This window comes from Mobula hypostoma, chromosome 7 (genome assembly GCF_963921235.1).
Source record: "Mobula hypostoma chromosome 7, sMobHyp1.1, whole genome shotgun sequence".
Taxonomy (NCBI): domain Eukaryota; kingdom Metazoa; phylum Chordata; class Chondrichthyes; order Myliobatiformes; family Myliobatidae; genus Mobula; species Mobula hypostoma.
In genome coordinates, this window is record NC_086103.1 from 187,361,140 (window position 1) to 187,381,821 (window position 20,682).

At 45.9% G+C, this 20,682-nt stretch overlaps 1 protein-coding gene and 1 long non-coding RNA gene across 2 annotated transcripts in view; one reads left to right on the forward strand and one right to left on the reverse strand.

Annotated features, from left to right (window-relative positions):
- The window catches only part of LOC134349849 (uncharacterized), a 66,320-nt gene that overhangs the window by 382 nt on the left and 45,256 nt on the right, over positions 1-20,682 (reverse strand). The window lies entirely within an intron of this gene.
- hpxa (hemopexin a) overlaps positions 1,602-20,682 on the forward strand; it is a 55,598-nt gene continuing 36,517 nt past the window's right edge. Inside the window, exons 1-4 of the mRNA XM_063054799.1 lie at positions 1,602-1,711; positions 8,719-8,765; positions 13,991-14,068; positions 18,718-18,860. Coding sequence (XP_062910869.1) covers positions 1,647-1,711; positions 8,719-8,765; positions 13,991-14,068; positions 18,718-18,860 — 333 coding nt within the window. The 5' untranslated portion in view covers positions 1,602-1,646. The remainder of the gene's footprint in view (positions 1,712-8,718; positions 8,766-13,990; positions 14,069-18,717; positions 18,861-20,682) is intronic.

Here is a 20,682-nt window from a genome sequence, read left to right on the forward strand (position 1 = left end):
AACAACTGCTGCCGGGAGGCTTCACCAGGACCAGCTTTATGGGAGAGTGGTGAAGAGAAAGCCATTATTGAAAAAGCTCAGATGGAATCTCAGCTAGAGTTTGCCAGAAGGCTTGTGGGAGACTCTGAGGTCAGCTGAAAGAAGGTTCTATCATCTGGTGAAACCAAAATTAAGGTTTTTGGCCATCAGATTATGTTTGGTGTAAACTGAACACTGCACATCAAAAGCACACCATCCCTACCGTGGTGCTGGCTGCATCATGCTGTGGGGATGCTTCACTGCAGCAGACACTGGAAGGCTTGTGAAGGTAGAAGGTAAAATGAATGCAGCAAAATACAGGGAAACCCTGGAGGAAAACCTGATGCAGTCTGCAAGAGAACTGTAACTTGGGAGAAGATTTATTTTCCAGCAAGACAATGACCCCAAGCATAAAGTCAAAGCCACACAGGAATGGCTTAAAAACAACAATGTTAATGTCCTGGAGTGGCCAAGTTAGAGTCCAGACCTCAATGCAATTGAGGATTTGTGGATTTAAAAAGGGCTGTTCACTGACGATCCCCTTGCAATCTGACAGAGATTGAGCAGTTTTGTAAAGAAGAATGGGGAAGAATTGCTGTGTCCAGATGTGTAAAGCTGATAGAGACCCATCCACACAGGCTCAAGGCTGTAATTGCTGCCAAAGGTGCAACTACTAAATACTGACTTGAAGGGGGTGAGTAATTATACAATCAATTAGTTTGTGTTTAATAATTGTAATAAATTTAGACCAATTTGTAGAAATCTGTTTTCACTTTGACATGAGTCTTTTCTGTTGATCCCTATCAAAAAAGGCAAATTAAATCCACTGTGATTCAATGTTGTAAAACAATAAAACACGAAAACTTCCAAGGGAGCATGTATCTTTCTATAGTCATTGTATACACATTACTATAATTTACAGCTTAATTTAAGTATTGCAATATACTGTTGCCACAAAACAACTGATGTCATGACGTGTGCCAGTGACATTAAACCTGGTTCTGACTGGAGGAAAGTATAGGGGGATGTCAGGGCTGGATTTTTTACACAGAGAGTGGTGGAAGTGCGGAACACGCTGTCAGAGATGGTGGTAGAGGCAGATACATTGGGGACATGTAAGAGACAGATAGGCACATGGATGATGGAGAAATGGAGGGTTATGTTGGGGGGGGGAGGATTAAAGTGATCTTGGAGGGGGTTAAAAGCACTGTGTGCCTGAGGGCCTGGATCATTCTATGTTCTTTGTTCTATGTTCTGTATTGTGCTGCCTGTGACCTTTGGAATGATCACCGTGTCCCCAGGAGACAGGCCGAGGATGAAAGGGTGCAGGGACCGGTGCTGGACACTGTGATCTGCCAATACGCTCCGTGCTCCCCACACAGACAGAGGCACAGAGAACTCAGGAAGGAGTGTCAGTAGTTTGTTCTCAGAAATCAGGCACTTGTTTACTTGACACACACCCATTGGCATTTGTTGTCCGGAATCTGGTGTTTTGAGGACAACTTGTGAAAGAGTCCAAGCACTGGGGACAGTTTGTTCTGGCTCTGAGCCATGTTTGCATTGGGTGAGGGGGTATATATATGGCCCCAGCCCTGTTCTCTCAGTGCAGGCTGTACCTCTGAACCAACATGAAGCTACTGCTCGGAGACCTGTGCCTCTGCTTGGTTGTGGCTCTCTCGCTCTTCTTCCCTGGGTGAGTACTGGCTAAAGAAGGATTCCTCCCTGCCTTCCCATCAGTCACAGACTGGGCCACCAGTGAAGGGGCCATGGGTAGCAGTGCTGAGTAGACATCTGAGTGGGGATGGACAGAGACACAAGGGTGGAGCCACTGCCTCACCACACCTTCTCCCTGTGACCATGTGGGATTCCCCAGGGTGCTCCCATCGCACAGTACAGACCCTTGGGCCCACAATCTCATACAGACCTTTCAACCTACTTCAAGATCAACTTAACCCTTCCCTCCCACATAACCCTCCATTTTTCAATCATCCGTGAGCCTCTCTAAGAGTCTCTTCAATGTCCCGAATGTACCTGCCTCTACCACCACCCCTGGCAGTGAGTTCCACACACCCACCACCCTCTGTGTAAAAAAAAACTTACTTCTGACATCCCCGCTATGCTTGCCTCCAATTACCTTAAAATATGCTAATTCCACCCTGGAAAAAGTCTCTGGCTGTCCACTCTATAGATGCCTCTTATCATCTTGTACACCTTGATCAAGTCACCTCTCATCCTCCTTCAGCGCGAGCTCACTCAACCTTTCCTCACAAGACATTCTCTCTAGTCCAGACAGCATCCTGGTAAATCTCCTCTGAACCTCTCTATATCTTCCAAATCCTTCCTGCACAGAGGCGACCAGAACTGAACACAATATTCCAAGTCAGTGAGTTCCTTCACACATCCCGACAATATACAGGGCTGGGGGGTTAATTGCCTCCAGTGTGTGGGTGAGGGGTTGAATTGCTGGGAATGTGTGGAGAGTGAAATGGGATCAGTGTAAATGGGTGCTGTCTTGTCAGTAGATTTAGAGTTAATTTATTTCTTATAGAGACAATAACTGGATCATTCAGGGGCACCACGGTAATGCAGTGATTAGCACATAACTATCACGGCTCGAGGAATCGGAGTTTAATCCCAGCATAATAATAGAGTTGCTGTGATGGGTGATTTTAACTTTCCTAATATTGATTGGCTTCTCCTGAGTGGAACGGGTTTAGATGGGGTGGAGTTTGTTAGGTGTGTTCAGGAAGGTTTCCTAACATAATATGTAGATAAGCCAACTAAAGGAGAGGCTGTACTTGATCTGGTATTGGGAAATGAACCTGGTCAGGTGTCAGGTCTCTCAGTGGGAGAGCATTTTGGAGATAGTGACCATAACTCTATCTCCTTCACCATAGCGCTGAAGAGGGATAGGAGCAGACAATTTGGGAAAACATTGAATTGGGGTAGGGGGAAATATGCGGCTATAAGGCTGGAATTTGGGAGCATAAATTGGGAGGAGATGTTCTCAAGGAAATGTACATCAGAAATGTGGTAAATGTTCGGGGAACATTTGCATGGAGTTCTGCACGGGATGTTCCACTGATGCAGGGAAAGAATGGTAGGTTTAAAGAACCATGGTGTACAAAGGATGTAGAAAATCTAGTTAAGAAGAACAGAAAAGCTTACGGAAGGTTCAGGAAACTAGGTAATGTTAGAGTTCTAGAAAGGAGCTCAAGAATGAAATTCGGAGAGCTAGAAGAGGCCATGAGAAGACTTTGGTGAGCAGGACTAAGGAAAGCGCCAAGGCATTCTCCAAGTATATGAAGAGCAAGAGGATGAGCCGTGTGAGAATAGGACCGATCTGGTGTGATAATGGAACTGTGTGCATGGATTTGGAGAGGTCAGCGGAAGTACTTAATGAATACTTTGCTTCAGTATTCACCAGTGAAAAGGATCTTGGCAATTGTGGGGATGACTTACAGCAGACTGAAATGCTTGAGCATATAGATATTAATAAAGAGGATATACTGGAGCTTTTGAAATGCATCCTTACCTTATAAATTACCTAGGGTTGCCCATAGCCCTCTATTTTTCTAAGCTCCATGCATCTGTCCAGGAGTCTCTTGAAAGACCCTATCGTATCCACCTCCACCACTATTGCTGGCAGCCAATTCCATGCTCTCAACACTCTCTGCGTAAAAAACTTACTCCTGACATCTCCTCTGTACCTACTTCCAAGCACCTTAAAACTGTGCCCTCTCGTGTTAGCCATTTCAGCCCTGAGAAAAAGCCTCTAACTATCCACACGATCAATGCTGTTCATCATCTTATACACCTCTATCAGGTCACCTCTCATCCTCCGTCACTCCAAGTAGAAAAGGCCGAGTTCGCTCAACCTATTCTCATAAGGCATGCTCCCCAATCCAGGCAACCTCCTTGTAAATCTCCTCTGTACCCGTTCTATAGTTTCCACATCCTTCCTGTAGTGAGGTGAACAGAACAGAGCACAGTACTCAAGTGGGGTCTGACCAGGGTCCTATATAGCTGTGACATTACTTCTCAGCTCTTAAACTCAATCCCACGTTTGTTGAAGGCCTTCTTAATCACAGAGTCAACCTGCGCAGCTGCTTTGAGTGTCCTATGGACTCGGACCCCAAGATCCTCCTGATCCTCCACACTGCCAAGAGTCTTACCATTAATACTATATTCTGTCATCATATTTGACCTACCAAAATGAACCACCTCACACGTATCTGGGTTGAACTCCATCTGCCACTTCTCAGCCCAGTTTTGCATCCTATCAAAGTCCCATTGTAACCCCTGACAGCCCTCCACACTATCCACAACACCCCCAACCTTTGTGTCATCAGCAAATTCACTAACCCATCCCTGCACTTCCTCATCCAGGTCATTTTTTAAAATCACAAAGAGAAGGGGTTCCAGAACAGATCCCTGAGGCACACCACTGGTCACCGACATCCATGCAGAATATGACCCGCCTACAACCACTCTTTGCCTTCTGTGGGCAAGCCAATTCTGGATCCATAAAGCAATCTCCCCTTGGATCCCATGCCTCCTTACTTTCTCAATAAGCCTTGCAAGGGGTACCTTATCAAATGCCTTGCTGAAATCCATATACACTACATCTACTGCTCTTCCTTCATCAATGTGTTCAGTCACATCCTCAAAAAATTCAGTCAGGCTTGTAATCCAGGGAGTGTGAAGCACAGATTCAAATATCGCTGTGATGATTGTACGTTCTAGTACTAGTTGTTTGGCAACAATAAAGTATAAAGTAAAGTAAGGCACGACCTGCCCTTGACAAAGCCATGCTGACTATTCGTAATCATATTATGCCTCTCCAAATGTTCATAAATCCTGCCTCTCAGTATCTTCTCCATCAACTTACCAACCACTTAAGTAAGACTCACTGGTCTATAATTTCCTAAACAATCTCTACTCCCTTTCTTGAATGAGGGAACAACATCAGCAACCCTCCAATCCTCCAAAACCTCTCCCATCCCCATTGATGATGCAAAGATCATTGCCAGAGGCTCAGTAATCTCCTCCCTTGCCTCGTCCAGTCCCGGTGACTTATCCAACTTGAGGCTTTCCAAAAGCTCCAGCACATCCTCTTTCTTAATATCTACATGCTCAAGCTTTTCAATCCATTGTAAGTCATCCCTACAATCCCAGTAGTGTGATTGACCCTTCATGTTCCTAACTTCCACCACAGAGACTCCGTAGACAATCCTTCCATGACTTCCTCCTTTTCTGCAGCTATGACACTATCTCTGATCAACAGTGTCACACCTCCACCACTTTTGCCTCCCTCCTTGTCCTTTCTGAAACATCTAAAGCCTGGCACTCGAAGTAGCCATTCCTGCCCCTGAGCCATCCAAGTCTCTGTAATGGCCACAACATCATAGCTCCAAGCACTGATCCACAATCTAAACCCATCGGCTTTGTTCATAATACTCCTTGCATTAAAATGGACAGATCTCAAACCATCAGTCTGAGCGCGTCCCTTCTCTATCACCTGCCTATCCTCTCTCTTGCACTGAATCCAAGCTTTCTCCATGTGTGAGCCAACCGCCTCTTCCTCCGTCTCTTCAGTTCGGTTCCCACTCTCCAGCAATTGTAGTTTAAACTCTCCCCAGTAGCCTTAGCAAACCTCCCCGCCAGGATATTGGTCCCCCTCAGATTCAAGTGCCAGCCGTCCTTTTTGTACAGGTCACGCCTGCCCCAAAAGAGGTCCCAAAGATCCAGAAATCTGAATCCCTGCCCCATGCTCCAATCCCTCAGACATGCACCTCACTCTATTCCATTACTCATCATCTCGTGGCACAGGCAATAACCCCAAGATTACTACCTATGAGATCCTGCTTCTCAACTTCCTTCCTAACTCCCTGTAGTCTGTTTTCAGGACCTCCTCCCTTTTCCTACCTATGTTGTTGGTACTAATATGTACCACGACCTCTGGCTGTTCTCCCTCCTACTTCAGGATATCGTGGACACGATCAGAAACATCCTGGACTCTGGCACCTGGGAGGCAAACTACCGTCCGTGTTCCTTTCCTGTGATCACAGAATCACCTGTCTGACCCCCTAACTATAGAGTACTCTATTACTGCTGCCTCCTTCCTTTCCCTACCCTTCTGAGCCACAGGGCCAGACTCCGTGCCAGAGGCACGGCCACTGTTGCTTCCCCCAGGTAGGCCATTCCCCCCCCAACGGTATTCAAACAGGAGTACTTATTAAGGGGGACAGCCACAGGGGTACTCTCTAGTATCTGACTCTTGCCCTTCCCTCTCCTGACTGGTACCCACTTATCTGTCTCCCAAGGCCCCGGCGTGACTACTTGCCTATAGCTCCTCTCTATCACCTCCTCACTTTCCTTGACCAGACAAAGGTCATCAAGGTGCATCTCCAGTTCCCTAACCCGGTCCCTAAGGAGCTGCAGCTCGATGCACCTGGCACAGACGTGGCCATCAGGGAGGCTGGGAATCTCCCAGACATCCCACATCTGACAGCCAGAACAGAACACTGGCCTCACAGACGTACTTCCTGTTTCTATTCTTCACAAGTTACTTACCTCACCTCGACCTGTTATCACCAAAGCCCCATTGAGCCAAAGTCCTCCTACTCTGACTCCCTCTACTCCCTCACCCACTCGATCAAACTGCCAAAGAAAAAACCGTCCCCTTTTAAACTCCTCGCACTGGTCTAACTTGCTGACGTCCACACATTAAGTTAAATAAGTCACCGGGACCGGATGAGATATACCCCAGGCTACTGTGGGAAGCCAGGGAGGAGATGGATGAGCCTCTTGCGATGATCTTTACATCATCAATAGGGATAGGAGAAGTACCAGAGGATTGGAGGGTTGCAAATGTTGTTCCTTTGTTCAAGAAAAGCAGTAGAGATAACCCAGGAAATTATAGCCTGATTTCAGTGGTGGGAAGTTGTTGGAGAAGATCCTGAGAGGCAGGATTTATGAGCATTTGGAGACACATAATCTGATTATGGATAGTCAGCATGGCTTTGTCAAGGGCAGGTCATGCCTTATGAGCCTGATTGAACTCTTTGAAAATGTAACAAAACACGTTGATGAAGGTAGAGCAGTGGATGTAGTGTATATGGATTTCAGTAAGGCATTTGATAAGGTTCCCCATGCAAGGCCCCTTCAGAAAATAAGGAGGCATGGGATCCAAGGAGACCTTGCCTTGTGGATCCGAATTGGCTTGCCCATAGAAAGCAAAGGGTGGTTGTAGATGGTACGTATTCTCCGTGGAGGTCAGTGACCAGTGGTGTTCCACAGGGATCTGTTCTGGGACCCCTCCTCTTTGAGATTTTTATAAATCACCCAGAAGAGGAAGTAGAAGGGTGGGTTAGTAAGTTTGCTGATGACACAAAGGTTGGGGGTGTTGTGGATAGTCTGGAGGGTTGTCAGGGGTTACAGTGGAACATTGATAGGATGCAGAACTGGGCTGAGAAGTGGCAGATGGAGTTCAACCCAGATAAGTGTGAAGTGGTTCATTTTGGTAGGTGAAATTTGAAGACAGGATATAATTTAAATCGTAAGACCCTTGGCAGTGTGGAGGATCTGACAGATCTTGGGGTCCGTGTTCATAGGACACTCAAAGCTGCTGCGCAGGTTGACAGTTTTGTTATGAAGGCATACGGTGTGATGGTTTTTATCAGCTGCGGGATTGAATCAAGAGCCGTGAGGTAATGTTACAACTATATAAGACTTTGGTCAGACCCCACTTGGAGTACTGTGCTCAGTTCTGGTCACCTCACTACAGGAAGGATGTGGATACTATAGAGAGAGTGCAGAGGAGATTTATAAGGATGTTGCCTGGATTGGAGAGTGTATCTTATGAGGATAGGTTCAGTGTACTTGGCCTTTTCTCCTTGGAGCAACGGAGAATGAGAAGTGACCTGATAGAGGTGTATAAAATGATGAGAGGCATTGATCGTGTGGATAGCCAGAGGCTTTTTCCCAGGGCTGTAATGGTTATTGTGAGAGGGCATAGTTTTAAGGTGCTTGGAAGTAGGTACAAGGGGGATGTCAGAGGTCCATTTTCCACACAGAGAGTGGTGGGTGTGTAGAATGCACTGCCGGTGACAGTAGTGGAAGTGAATACAATAGTATCTTTTAAGAGATCTTAGACAGGTACATGGAGCTTAGAGAAACGGAGGGCTTTGCGCTAGGGAAATTTGAGACAGTCTCTAGAGTAGGTTACATGGTCGGCACAACATTGTGGGCCAAAGGGCCTGTAATGTGCTGTAAAATTGTATGTTCTATGTTAAGAGAAATTTGGATAGGTATATGGTTGAGAGGGGTATGGAGGACTATGGTCCTGGTACAGGGCAGATTAATATTTTAGCATGGACTAGATGGGCCAAAGGGCCAGTTTCTGTGCTGTTGTGTTCTATGAGTCGATGACGGAAAGTGGGCCAAGAAATGACATATGGAGTTGAACTCAGACAAGGCGATTTCACAGGGCAGCTTAGACACAATAAATGTCAGATCCATGGGGATTGTAGAACAGAGAGACCCAGAGATGGTTCCCTGAAAGTGGGATCAATCCCAGATCTCTAGAGCTGGGAGGGAACAGTATGACCTGCTGGGAAAGCTGCGGGGGGTGGGATGTACATGGAAGTGAGGGAGATTGGTGGAAAAATCTGTTGATGGAAATCTGCTTCATTCCAGGAGCAGAGCAAGTCATCACTGGACATTTCGGGTGCCTAGGAGCTCGGGTAATGTTCATTCCATTATTGTTCCCTCCCCTCTCCAACCACCCCCCCCCCACTCCCATGCCATTTTACTCCCAATGCCTTGTCCTCTCCCTGCACATCCAGTCCCTTCCCTCCCCTCCCCTCAAATTCTCTCCTCTTCCCCGTCCCTCACCCTCCTTCTTCCTGCTCTTCCTCCCTCCCCTGCAATCCACTCTCCCACTCTTTTCCCTTCCTTTTCCTACACCCCATTTCTGCTTCTGCCTTGTGCACCCCCTCTCTCCCCCTCGATACCCTGCCCTCCCAGCTATTCCATTCCCACTCTGTTGTCTCCTTCCCTGCCCAAACCCCTCCACACCCTCTCCCCTCACCCTCACTCCTCTCCCTCTCATTCTCTCCCTCCCTCTACCCTCTCCCCTCTTACACCTCCCCTCCCTCTTCCTCCTCTCCCCCTCCTTCCCCCTCTACTCTCCCCCACTCCTTCCCACTCCCTATACCTTTTTCCCTCCCCTCTCTCCCTCCCTGTTTCTCCTTCTTCCCCCTCTGCATCGAGGACATCTTCAAAACCTGTTGCCTCAAAAAGGCAGCATCCATCATTAAAGCCCCATTACCCAGACCATGCCGGGTTCTCAAGATGTCTGAATGATAGTGGCAATTAGATAATACCGTAAGACAGAGGAGCCATTCAGGTCATTGCGTCTGCTCTTCCATTCCTCCACAATTGATTTAATTTCCCTCCCAATCTCATTATCCTGCCTTGTCCCTGTAACCTCTAATGCCCTGATGAATCAAGGAACTATCAAGCTCCACTTTAAATGTACCCAATGACGTCCTGCACAACCGTTTTTCACAATGGATTCCAAAGATTCACCACGGCCTGGCTAAAGAAATTCCTCCTCATCTCGGTTCTAACGGATGTCCTTCAATTCCGAGGCTGTGCTCTCTGGTCCTAGATTGGAGCGCCCCCCCCCCCATAGAAACATCTTATCCATATCCACTCTATCTGGGCCTTTCAATATTTGATAGGTTTCAATGAGATCTCCCCTCATTCTTCTAAACTCCAGTGAGTGCAGGCCCAGAGCCATCAAACACTCCTCATATGTTAAACCTTTCATTCCGAGGATCATTCTTGCATCTCCTCTGGACCCTCTCCAAAGCCAGCATATCTTTTAGACCAAAAGACATAGGAGCAGAATTAGGACATTTGGTTCATCGAGTCTGCTCCACCCTTCCATCATGGCTGATTTCTTTTTCTCCTCCTCAACCCCACTCCCCAGCCTTCTCCCCATAACCTTTGATGCCGTGGCCAATCAAAAACCTGTCGAGCTCTGACTTGAATATACCCAACGACCTGGCCTCCACAGCTGGACTTGCTAATAATTCCACAAATTCACCACCCTATGGCTAAAGAAATTTCTCCACATTTCAGTTTTAAAAGGACGCCCCTCTATCCTGGGGCTGTGCCCCCTTGTTCTAGACAGCACTACCATGGGAAACATTCTTCCCATATCTACTCTATCTAGGCTTTTCAAAATTCAAAACAATTCAATAATATTCCCCCTCATCCTTCTAAATTCCAGTGAGTACAGACCCACAGCTGACAAACGTTCCTTCAAACCCTCTCCAATGCCAGAACACCTTTTCTTAGATGAGGAGCCCAAAACTGTTCACAATACTCAAGGTGAGTCCTCACCAGTGCCTTATAAAGTCTCAGCATCACATCCCTGCTCTTGTATCCTAGACTTTTTGAAATAAATGCTAACATTGCATTTACCTTCCTCATACCGACTCTACTTGCAAGTTAAACTTTAGGGTGTTCTGCACAAGGTCCCTTTGCATCTTAGATTCCTGGATTTTCTCCCCGTTTATAAAATAGTCCGCACATTTATTTCTACTCCCAAAGTGCATGACCATGCACTTTCAAACATTGTCTTTCATTTGCCCCTTCCTTGCCCATTCTCCTAATCTGTCTAAGACCTCCTACAGTCTACCTGTTTTCTCAGTACTACCTGTCCCTCCACCAATCTTCGTATCATCTGCAAACTTGGCAACAAAGCCATCTAATCCATCATCTAAATCATTGACATACAGCAAAAAAAGAAGTGGTCCCAATAACAACCCTTAAGGAAAACCACTAGTCACTGGCAGCCAACCAGAAAAGGATCCTTCTGTTCCCACTCGCTGCCTCCTACCAATCAGCCAATGCTCTAAGCATGTTAGTAACTTTCCTGTAATACCATGGGCTTATAACATGGTAGCAGCCTCATGTGTCGCACCTTGTCAAAGCCTTCTGAAAGTCCAAATATACAACATCCACTGCATCCTCTTTATCTATCCTACCTGTAACTTCCTCAAAGAATTCCATCAGGTTCATCAGGCAGGATTTTCCCTGATGGAAACCATGCTGACTTTGTACTGTCTTGTCCTGTGTCACCAAGTACTCCATCACCTCATCCTTAACAATTGACTCTAACATCTTCCCAACCACTGAGGTCAGTCTAACTGGTCTATAATTTCCTTTCTGTTGCCTTCCTCCTTTCTTAAAGAGTAACATTTGCAATTTTCCATCCTCTGGCACCATGCCAAAGTCCTATGATTTTTGAAAGATCATTTCTAATGCCACCACAATCTCTAACACTATTTTAGAACCCTAGGGTGCAGTTCCTCTGGTCCGGGTGTCTTGTATACCTTTAGGTCTTTCATCTTTTTGAGCACCTTCTCCTTGTAATAATAACTGCACTCACTTCTCTTCCCTCACACCCTTCAATATCTGGCACAATTCTAGTGCCTTCTACAGTGGAGACTGATGCAAAGTACTCATTTAGTTCATCTGCCATTGCCCTGTCCTTCGTTATTACTTCTCCGGCCTCATTTTCTAGCGGTCCTATAGCCACTCTCATCTCTCTATTTTTTTTACATACTCGAAAAAGCTTTTCCTACCCACTTTGATATTGCTTGCCAGCTTTTCACTCCTCGTGATTCTTTTAGTTGCTCTCTGTAGGGTTTTAAAAGCTGCCTAATCCTCTGTCTTACCACTAATTTTTCCTTTGTTGTATGCCCTCTCTTTTGCTTTTACATTAGCTTTGATTTCCCTTGTCAGCCACAGTTGTACTATTTTACCATTTGAGTAATTCTTCATTTTTGGAATACATCTATCCTGCCTGTTTTCATTTTTCCCAGAAACTCACGCCATCCCTGCCAGCAGCTTCTTCCAATTTACTTTGGCCAACACCTCTCTCATACCACTGTAATTTGCTTTACTCCACTGAAATACTGCTACGTTGGACTTTCCTTTCTCCCTATCAAATTTCAACTTGAACTCAATCATATTATGATCACTGGCTCCTAAGGGTTCTTTTACCTTAAGCTCCCTAAACACCTCTGGTTCATTACATAACACCCAATCCAGTATAGCTGATCCCCTTGTAAGCTCAAGACAAACTGCTCTAAAAAGCCATATTGTAGGCATTTAACAAACTCACTTTCTTGAGATCCATTTCCAACATGATTTTCCCAATCGACCTGCATGTTAAAATCTCCCATGACTATCATAACATTGCCCTTTTACACACCTTTTCTATTTCCTGGTGTAATCTGTGGTCCACCTCCCAGCTACTGTTGGGAGGCCTGTATATAACTGCCATCAGGGTCCTTTAACCCTTGCAGCTTCTTAACTCATCCAACAAGGATTCAACATCTTCTGATCCTATGTCACATCTTTCTACTGACTTGATACCATTCTTTACCAGTAGAGCCACACCACCTCCTCTGTCTACCTTCTTATCCCTCCGATACAATGTGTAACCTTGGACATTCAGCTCCCAACTACAACCATCCTTCAGCCACGATTCAGTGATGGTCACAACATCATACCTGACAATCTGTAATAGTGCAACAAGATCATCCACCTTATTTCTTATACTCCTTGCATTCAGATATAACACTTTGAGTACTGTATTTGCTATCCTTTTTGATTCTGCAACCCTAATGTACTGATACTCGCCTTGCTGGCTACAATTTTGTCCTATCATCTGCCTGCCCTTCCTGACAGTCTAATTCCATGGTTTCTTCGATTTTTTACCATCCTGAGTCCCTTCACTCCGGGAACCACCCCCTGCCAAATTAGCTCAAACCTTCCCCAATAGTTCTAACAAACCTGCCCACCAGAATATTGGTTCCCCTTGGGTTCAGGTGCAACCTGTCACTTTTGAACAGGTCATACCTCCCCCAGAAGACCGTAAGATATTGGAGCAGAATTAGGCCATTCAGCCCATCGTCTGCTCTGCCATCCCATCATGATTGATCCCAGATCCCACTCCACACCATACACCTGCCTTCTTGCCATATCCTTTGAAGCCCTGACCGATCAGGAAACGATCAACTTCCGCCTTAAGTATATGCATGGACTTGGCCTCCACCACAGTCTGGGGCAGAGCATTCCACAGATTCACTACTCTCCGGCTAAAAAAAAATCCTCCTTTTCTCTGTTCTAAAGAGATCCCAATGATCCAAGAACCTGAAGCCCTGCTCCCTGTACCAACTTCTCAGGCACGCATTAATTTGCTAAATTATCCTGTTTCTACTCTCACTGGTGTGTGGCACAGGCAGCAATCTAGAAATTATTACCCGGGAGGTGCTGCTTCTCAGCTTTCTACCTAGCAAGTTATCCTTCAGGGAATCCTGCACGAGGTCTCCCAAGTCCCTTTGCATCTGTGAATTTTGAATTTTCTCCCTGTTTAGAAAATAGTCTATGCCTTTATTCCTTACTTCATTTGCCACTTTGTTACCCATTCCCCCAATCTGTCTACATCCTTCTGCAGACTTTCTGTTTCTTGAACACTACCTGCCCCTCCACCTAGCTTCGTATCATCCACAAACCTGGCCACAAAGCCATCAATTCCCTCATTGAACAAGTCTACTGGAACTGAGCTCTCATGCCAGGACCGGCAAGTCCCTATCTCGTCTGGTTCAGCCTGCCTGTCGAAGCGATGTGGCATGCAGAGAGCTACTTGGAGCCACAGGAAAGAGCTAAGTGTCTGGGACCAAAGGCCAGTGAGCTGCCCCAGAATGGACACGACAAGCCCCTTCACTACAGGAGATACCCCTCCCAGGACATCCGTACACTCCAATGCTCAGATGGCGACAGATAAATCCCTGAAGATGACTGAGTGTTCTGTCCAGTGGGGAAGGTTTGAGTGCGGACATCTGAAACTTCTGTAAAGGCTCAGGAAGGTGTTTGTGTTTTCCAGGTCCACCCGACCGATGTGACGGACTTGGATTGGATGCAGTCACTATAAATGATCATGGAACTGCTTACTATTTCAGGAGTAAGACGGGATGATATTGCCTCTCCCCCCCACCCAATTTTCCTCCCTTCCCCCAGGATCTGTTACCTGCAATAGATCGGCTCAGAGCCCCTGCTTGGGGGCAGCATGGTGGTGTAATAAATTACAGTACCAGCTACCCAGGTTCAATTCCCACCACTGTCTGTAAGGAGTTTGTACGTTCTCCCCGTGACCGTGTGGGTTTCCTCCGGGTGCTCTGGTTTCCTCCCACATTCCAAAGACATGGGTCTGGGTTAGTAGGGTAATTGGGCAGTGCAGTCTCGTAGGGCTGGAGGGCCCGTACCATGCTGTACCTCCAAATGAACAATAAAATAATTGATTGGGAGCTGTGAGGTGAGGGTGGTGCTTCAGCTCCTGGTCTACCACATTGTGTCTGACATGTTATATCGGAGGGATAGGAAGGTAGGGCGGGGGTGATGTGGCTCTACTGGTAAAGAATGGCATCAAATCAGTAGAAAGATGTAACATAGGATCAGAAGATGTTGAATCCTTGTGGGTTGAGAGGAAACTGCAAGGGTAAAAAGACATTGATGCAGTTATATCCAGGCCTCCCAACAGTGGCTGGGATGTGGACCACAGGTTACAACAGGAAATAGAAAAGGCAAGTCACAAGGGCAATGTTATGGTAGTCATGGGAGGGTTTAACATGCAGGTTGATTGGGAAAATCAGGTTGGTAATAGATCTCAAGAGAGCGAGTTTGTTGAATGCCAAAGAGATGGCTTTTTAGAGCAGTTTGTCATTGAGCCTACTAAGGGATCAGCTATACTGGTTTGGGTGTTATGTAATGAACCAGAGGCAAAAAGGGAGCTTAAAGTAAAAGAACCCTTAGGAACCAATGATCACAACATGATTGTGTTCAACTTAAAATTTGATAGGGAGAAAGTAAAGTCTAACATAGCAGTATTTTAGTGGAGTAAGGGAAATTACAGTGGTATGAGAGAGGAGTTGGCCAAAGTAAATTGGAAGGAGCTGCTGGTAGGAACGTCAGCAGAGCAGTAATGGTGTGTGTTTCTGGGAAAAACGAGGAAGGTGCAGGACATGTGTATTCCAAAAATGAAGAAATACTCAAATGGTAAAACCCTAAACCCTAAAATAGTACAACAGTGGCTGTCAAGGGAAGTCTAAGCTATTGTAAAAGCAAAAGAAAGGGCCTACAACAAATCAAAACTTAGTGGGAAGATAGAGGATTGGAGAGTTTTAAAAAACCTACAGAGAAGAAGTAAAACAATAATTAGAAAGGAAAAGATGAAATATGAAAGCAAGCTAGCAAATAATATCAAAGTTGATAGTTGAAGTATTTTCAAGTATGTTAAAAATAAAAGAGAAATGAGAGTGAATATAGGACCACTAGAAAAGGAGGCAAGATAAATAATAACGGGGGACAAGGAGATGGCTGATGAACTAAATGAGTATTTTGCATCAGTCTTCACTGTGGAAGACACTGGCAGTATGACTGATGTTGTAGTGCATGAAGGAAGAGGAGTGGGTGCAGTTACAATTACAAGAGAGATGGTGCTCAAAAAGATGAAAGACCTAAACGTATACAAGTCACCCGGACCAGAGGAACTGCACCCTAGGGCACTGAAATAGTGTTAGAGACTGTGCTGGCATTAGAAATGATCAGACAAGGATCCTTTTATTTCCACTCGCTGCCTCCTGCCTATCAGCCAATACTCTAACTACGTTAGTAACCTTCCTGTAATACCATGGACTCTGAACTTGGTAAGCAGTGTGGCACCTTGTCAAAGGCCTTCTGAAAGTCCAAATATACAACATCCACTGCATCTCCCTTGTCCAGCCGACTTGTAATCTCCTCAAAGAATTCCAACAGATTCGTCAGGCAACATTTGATCTTTCATGACTCTGGCATGGTGCCAGAGGATTGGAAAACTGCAAATGTTACTCCACTCTTTAAGAAGGGAGGAAGACAACAGAAAGGAAATTATAGACCAGTTAGCTTGACCTCAGTGGTTGGGAAGATGCTGGAGTCGATTATTAAGGATGAGGCTGTAGAGTACTTGGTGACACAGGACGAGATAGTAAAGTCAGCATGCTTTCCTTAAGGGAAAATGTTGCCTGACGAATCTGTTGGAATTCTTTGAGGAGATTACAAGTAGGCTAGACAAGGGAGATGCAGTGGATGTTGTATATTTGGACTTTCAGAAGGCCTTTGACAAGGTGTCACACATGAGGCTGCTTATCAAGTTCAGAGTCCATGGTATTACAGGAAGGTTACTAACATAGTTAGAGTATTGGCTGATAGGCAGGAGGCAGCGAGTGGAAATAAAAGGATCCTTGTCTGGTTGGCTACCAGCGACTAGTGGTGTTCCTCAGGGGTTGGTGTTGGGACCACTTCTTTTTGTGCTGTATATAAATGATTTAGATGATGGAATAGATGGCTTTGTTGCCAGGTTTACAGATGATACAAGGATTGGTGGAGAGGCAGGTAGTGTTGAGGAAACAGTTAGGATGCAGAAAGACTTAGACAGATTTGGAGAATGGGCAAGAAAGTAGCAAATGAAATACAATGTTGGAAAATGCATGGTCATGCACTTTGGTAGTAGAAATAAATGTGCGGACTATTTTCTAAACGGGGAGAAAATCCAGGAATCTGAGATGCAGAGGGACTTGGGAGTCCTTGTGCACAACACCCTGAAGGTTAGCTTGCAGGTTGAGTTGGTGGTGAGGAAGGCAAATGTCATGTTAACATTCATTTCAAGAGGTCTGGAATACAAGAGCAGGGATGTAATGCTGAGACTTTATAAAGTACTGGTGAGGCCTCACCTTGAGTATTGTGAACAGTTTTGGGCCCCTCATCTTAGAAAAGATGTGCTGGCATTGGAGAGGGTCCAGAGAAGGTTCACAAGGATGATTCTAGGAATGAAAGAGTTATCATACAAGAAAGATTTGATGGCTCTGGGTCTGTACTCGCTCAAATTCAGAAGGATGAGGGGGAATCTCTTTGAAGCCTTTCGAATTTTGAAAGGACCAGACACAGCAGATGTGAAAAAGATGTTTTACATTGCGGGAGAGTCTAGGACAAGAGGGCACAGCCTCAGGATAGAGGGGCGCCCTTTCAAAACAGAGATGAGGAGAAATTTCTTTAACCAGAGGGTAGTGAATTTGTGGAATTTGTTGCCACCTGCAGCTGTGGAGGCCAGGTCGTTGGGTGTATTTAAGGCAGAGATTGATAGGTTCTTGATTGGACATTTCATTAAAGGTTACGGAGAGAAGGCCGGGAACTGGGGTTGAGGAAGAGATAGAAAAAAGGATCAGCCATGATTGAATGGCGGAGCAGACTCGATGGGCCAGATGGCCTCATTCTGCTCCCATGTTTTGTGGTCTCACGGACAGAAGGTGTTTACATTTCTGGGTGGTTGTGGGGCTCATCATCAACCATTGGCAGCTCATCTAGGAGAAGAAAAATTGATCTCACACCTCTGCTGCTTTGCAGCTAAACCCATTCACGGGGGAGGAATAATCCAGAGCTGGAGTCCTGAAGACAGTCCTACATTGCGTTCAACGCTGACTGGCTTCTCCTACAATGCTGCTGATGTCAAACTTTATAAGTCTCTGCCATTCCTTTCGATTCACCAGCTGTGTGGAGAGGAGTGAAATGCTGCGTGGGCAACAGCTTGCTCTCCACATCGTACAACCTGGCTTGCGACGACAACCCCGAGCAACAGAGGGCTCGAGGGTGGTAGTGGGGTGATTCTCTGACCGTGGAGGGGGGCGGTGATGGTGATGAGTTCAAACCCCCACTGACCAATGGCGAACTTCTTTCAGTCTGTGGGAGGAGTCAGGAATTGGGATTAGGGATATTGGCTGCAACAGCTGGGTTGTTCGAGGAAATATCTGCCTCCCCAACACTCTTTAGGAAGGACGTGAGTCTTTGTTCAGCCTGACACCCACCAACAGTCTGCAATCCCCTCCCCCCAGCTCAGTGTTGCATCTGCCCTTCTCTGGGGCATCTCCAGTTGATTGACCGGGGCGAGGTGTCTCTAAATTGATTCGGGGTCGAAGGAGTGAGACCCGGTGTCAGTGAGGCTGCTGAGTTCTACGTAAACAGCACAGCACAGGAACAGGCCTTTCGGCCCACAACCTTGTGCTGAACCAAGTAAATTAATAATCAAATGCACAACTAAACATTCCTCTTAACTTTCAACATTGTTTAATGTCATCTCCGGTACACAAGTGTAAAGGAGAATGAAATAATTGTTACTCCAGACCTAATGCAGCACAAATAAAACACGATAAGATCAAGAAAACAATAATGATACACATTAAATATAAATACATTACTAGCTTATATACACTGATTGATTGTATGTCCATAAAATGACACTAGGCACAGGAGTGTCTGTACACAAGGTGACTGACAGGAAATGATAAAGTAGTGGTGGTTGGGGATATGGAGGGGTGGGTTAGTGGGTGGAGGTGTTGATCAGCCTTGCTGCTCGGGGAAAGTAACTGTTTTTGAGTCTGGTGGTCCTGGTGTAGATGTGACATAGCCTCCTCCCTGATGGGAGTGGGACAAACAGTCCATGAGCAGGGTGGGTGGGATCCTTGGTGTTACTGGTCTGATGATAATGGTTACTGACGGCTGTTCCCGGCACTTTCCATCTGACAGATGAGTTTGTTTGGCCGGGGTTCCGGGCGTCACCCCAGCTCATCCGCAACATCTGGCCACAGCTGCCCACTCACCTCGACGCTGCCTTCCACATACATGATCCCGTCCACCCAGATTATCACAACAGGACCTTCTTTTTCAAGGTGGGTCCCATCACTCATTGGGGTGGGGTACCGTGGCCATCAGTCAGAGAGGTTGGGGGAAGTCTCACTGCTACTAGACAGACGAGGTCCTAAGTCTGCAGGAGGGAGGTGTCCCATGGAATTTGTTTCTACAAAGGCCAAGTCATTGGGTGTATTTAGGACAGGGACTGATAGTTCTTTACTGGTAAGAATGGGGAGGTAAAGAGGGAAGAGATTGCTGAGCCTCTGGCAATGATCTTTGCATCATCAATGGGGACAGGAGAGGTTCCGTAAGATTGGAGGGTTGCAGATGCTGTTCCCTTATTCAAGAAAGGGAGTAGAGATAGCCCAGGAAATTATTGACCAGCGAATCTTACTTCAGTGATTGGCAAGTTGATGGAAAAGATCTTGAGAGGCAGGATTTATGAAGAATTGGAGAGGCATAATATGATTAGGAATAGTCAGCATGGCTTTATCAAAGGCAGGTTGTGTCTTATGAGCCTGATTGAATATTATGAGGATGTGACTAAACACGTTGATGAAGGTAGAGCAGTAGATGTAGTGTATATGGATTTCAGCAAGGCATTTGACAAGGCACCGCATGTAAGGCTTATTGAGAAAGTAAGGAAGCATGGGATGCAAGGGGACCTTGCTTTGTGGATCCAGAACTGGCTTGCCCACAGAAGGCCAGGAGTGGTTGTAGACGGGTCATATTCTGCAGGGAGTTCGGCGACACAAAGGATGCAAAACTGGGCTGAGAAGTGACAGATGGAGTTCAACCCAGATAAGTGTGAGGTGGTTCATTTTGGTAGGTTAAGTATGATGACAGAATATAGTATTAATGGTATGACTCTTGGCAGTGTGGAGGATCGGAGGGATCTTGGGGTCCAAGTTCATAGGACGCTCAAAGCAGCTGCACAGGTTGACTCTATGGTTAAGAAGGCATACGGTGCATTGGCCTTCATCAATCGTGGGATTGAGTTTAGGAGCCGAGAGGTAATGTTACAGCTATATAGAACCCTGGTCAGACCCCACTTGGAGTACTGTGCTCAGTTCTAGAACCATAGAAATGGTGCAGAGGAGATTTACAAGGATGTTGCCTGGATTGGGGAGCACGCCTTATGAGAATAGGTTGAGTAAACTTGGCCTTTTCTCCTTGGAGTGACGGAGAATGAGAGGTGACCTGATAGAGGTGTATAAAACGATGAGAGATATTGATCATGTGGGTAGTCAGAGGCTTTTTCCCAGGGCTGAAATGGCTAACAAGAGAGGGCACAGTTTTAAGGTGCTTGGAAGTAGGTACAGAGAACATGTCAGAGGTAAGTTTTTTATGCAGAGAGTGGTGAGTGCGTGCAGTGGGCTGTCAGTGACGGTGGTGGAGGCGGATACGATAGGGTCTTTTAAGAGACTTTTGGATAGGTACATGGAACTTAGGAAAATAGAGGGCTATGGGTAACCCTAGGTAATTTTGAAAGTCAGTACATGTTCCGCACAGCATTGTGGGCCGAAGGGCCTGTATTGTCCTGTGTTTCTATGTTTCTATTATGGAGAGAAGATAGAAAAATGGGATTGATAAGCAATTCAGCCACAATGGAGCAGATTTGATAGGCTGAATGGCCTAATCCATATCTTGTGGTCCACTGACAGGGGTGCTGAGCCTTGCTCAGAGCATGTCCCCAGACACGACAATTTTCTAAAAAAATTTCTAATAGATCGGTTGAGCAAACTAAGGTTTTTCTCTTTTGAGTGAAGGAGGATGAAAGGTGACTTGATACAGGTGTACAAGATGACAAAAGGCATAGATAGAGTGGGCAGTCAGAGACTTTTTCCCAGGGTGGAAATG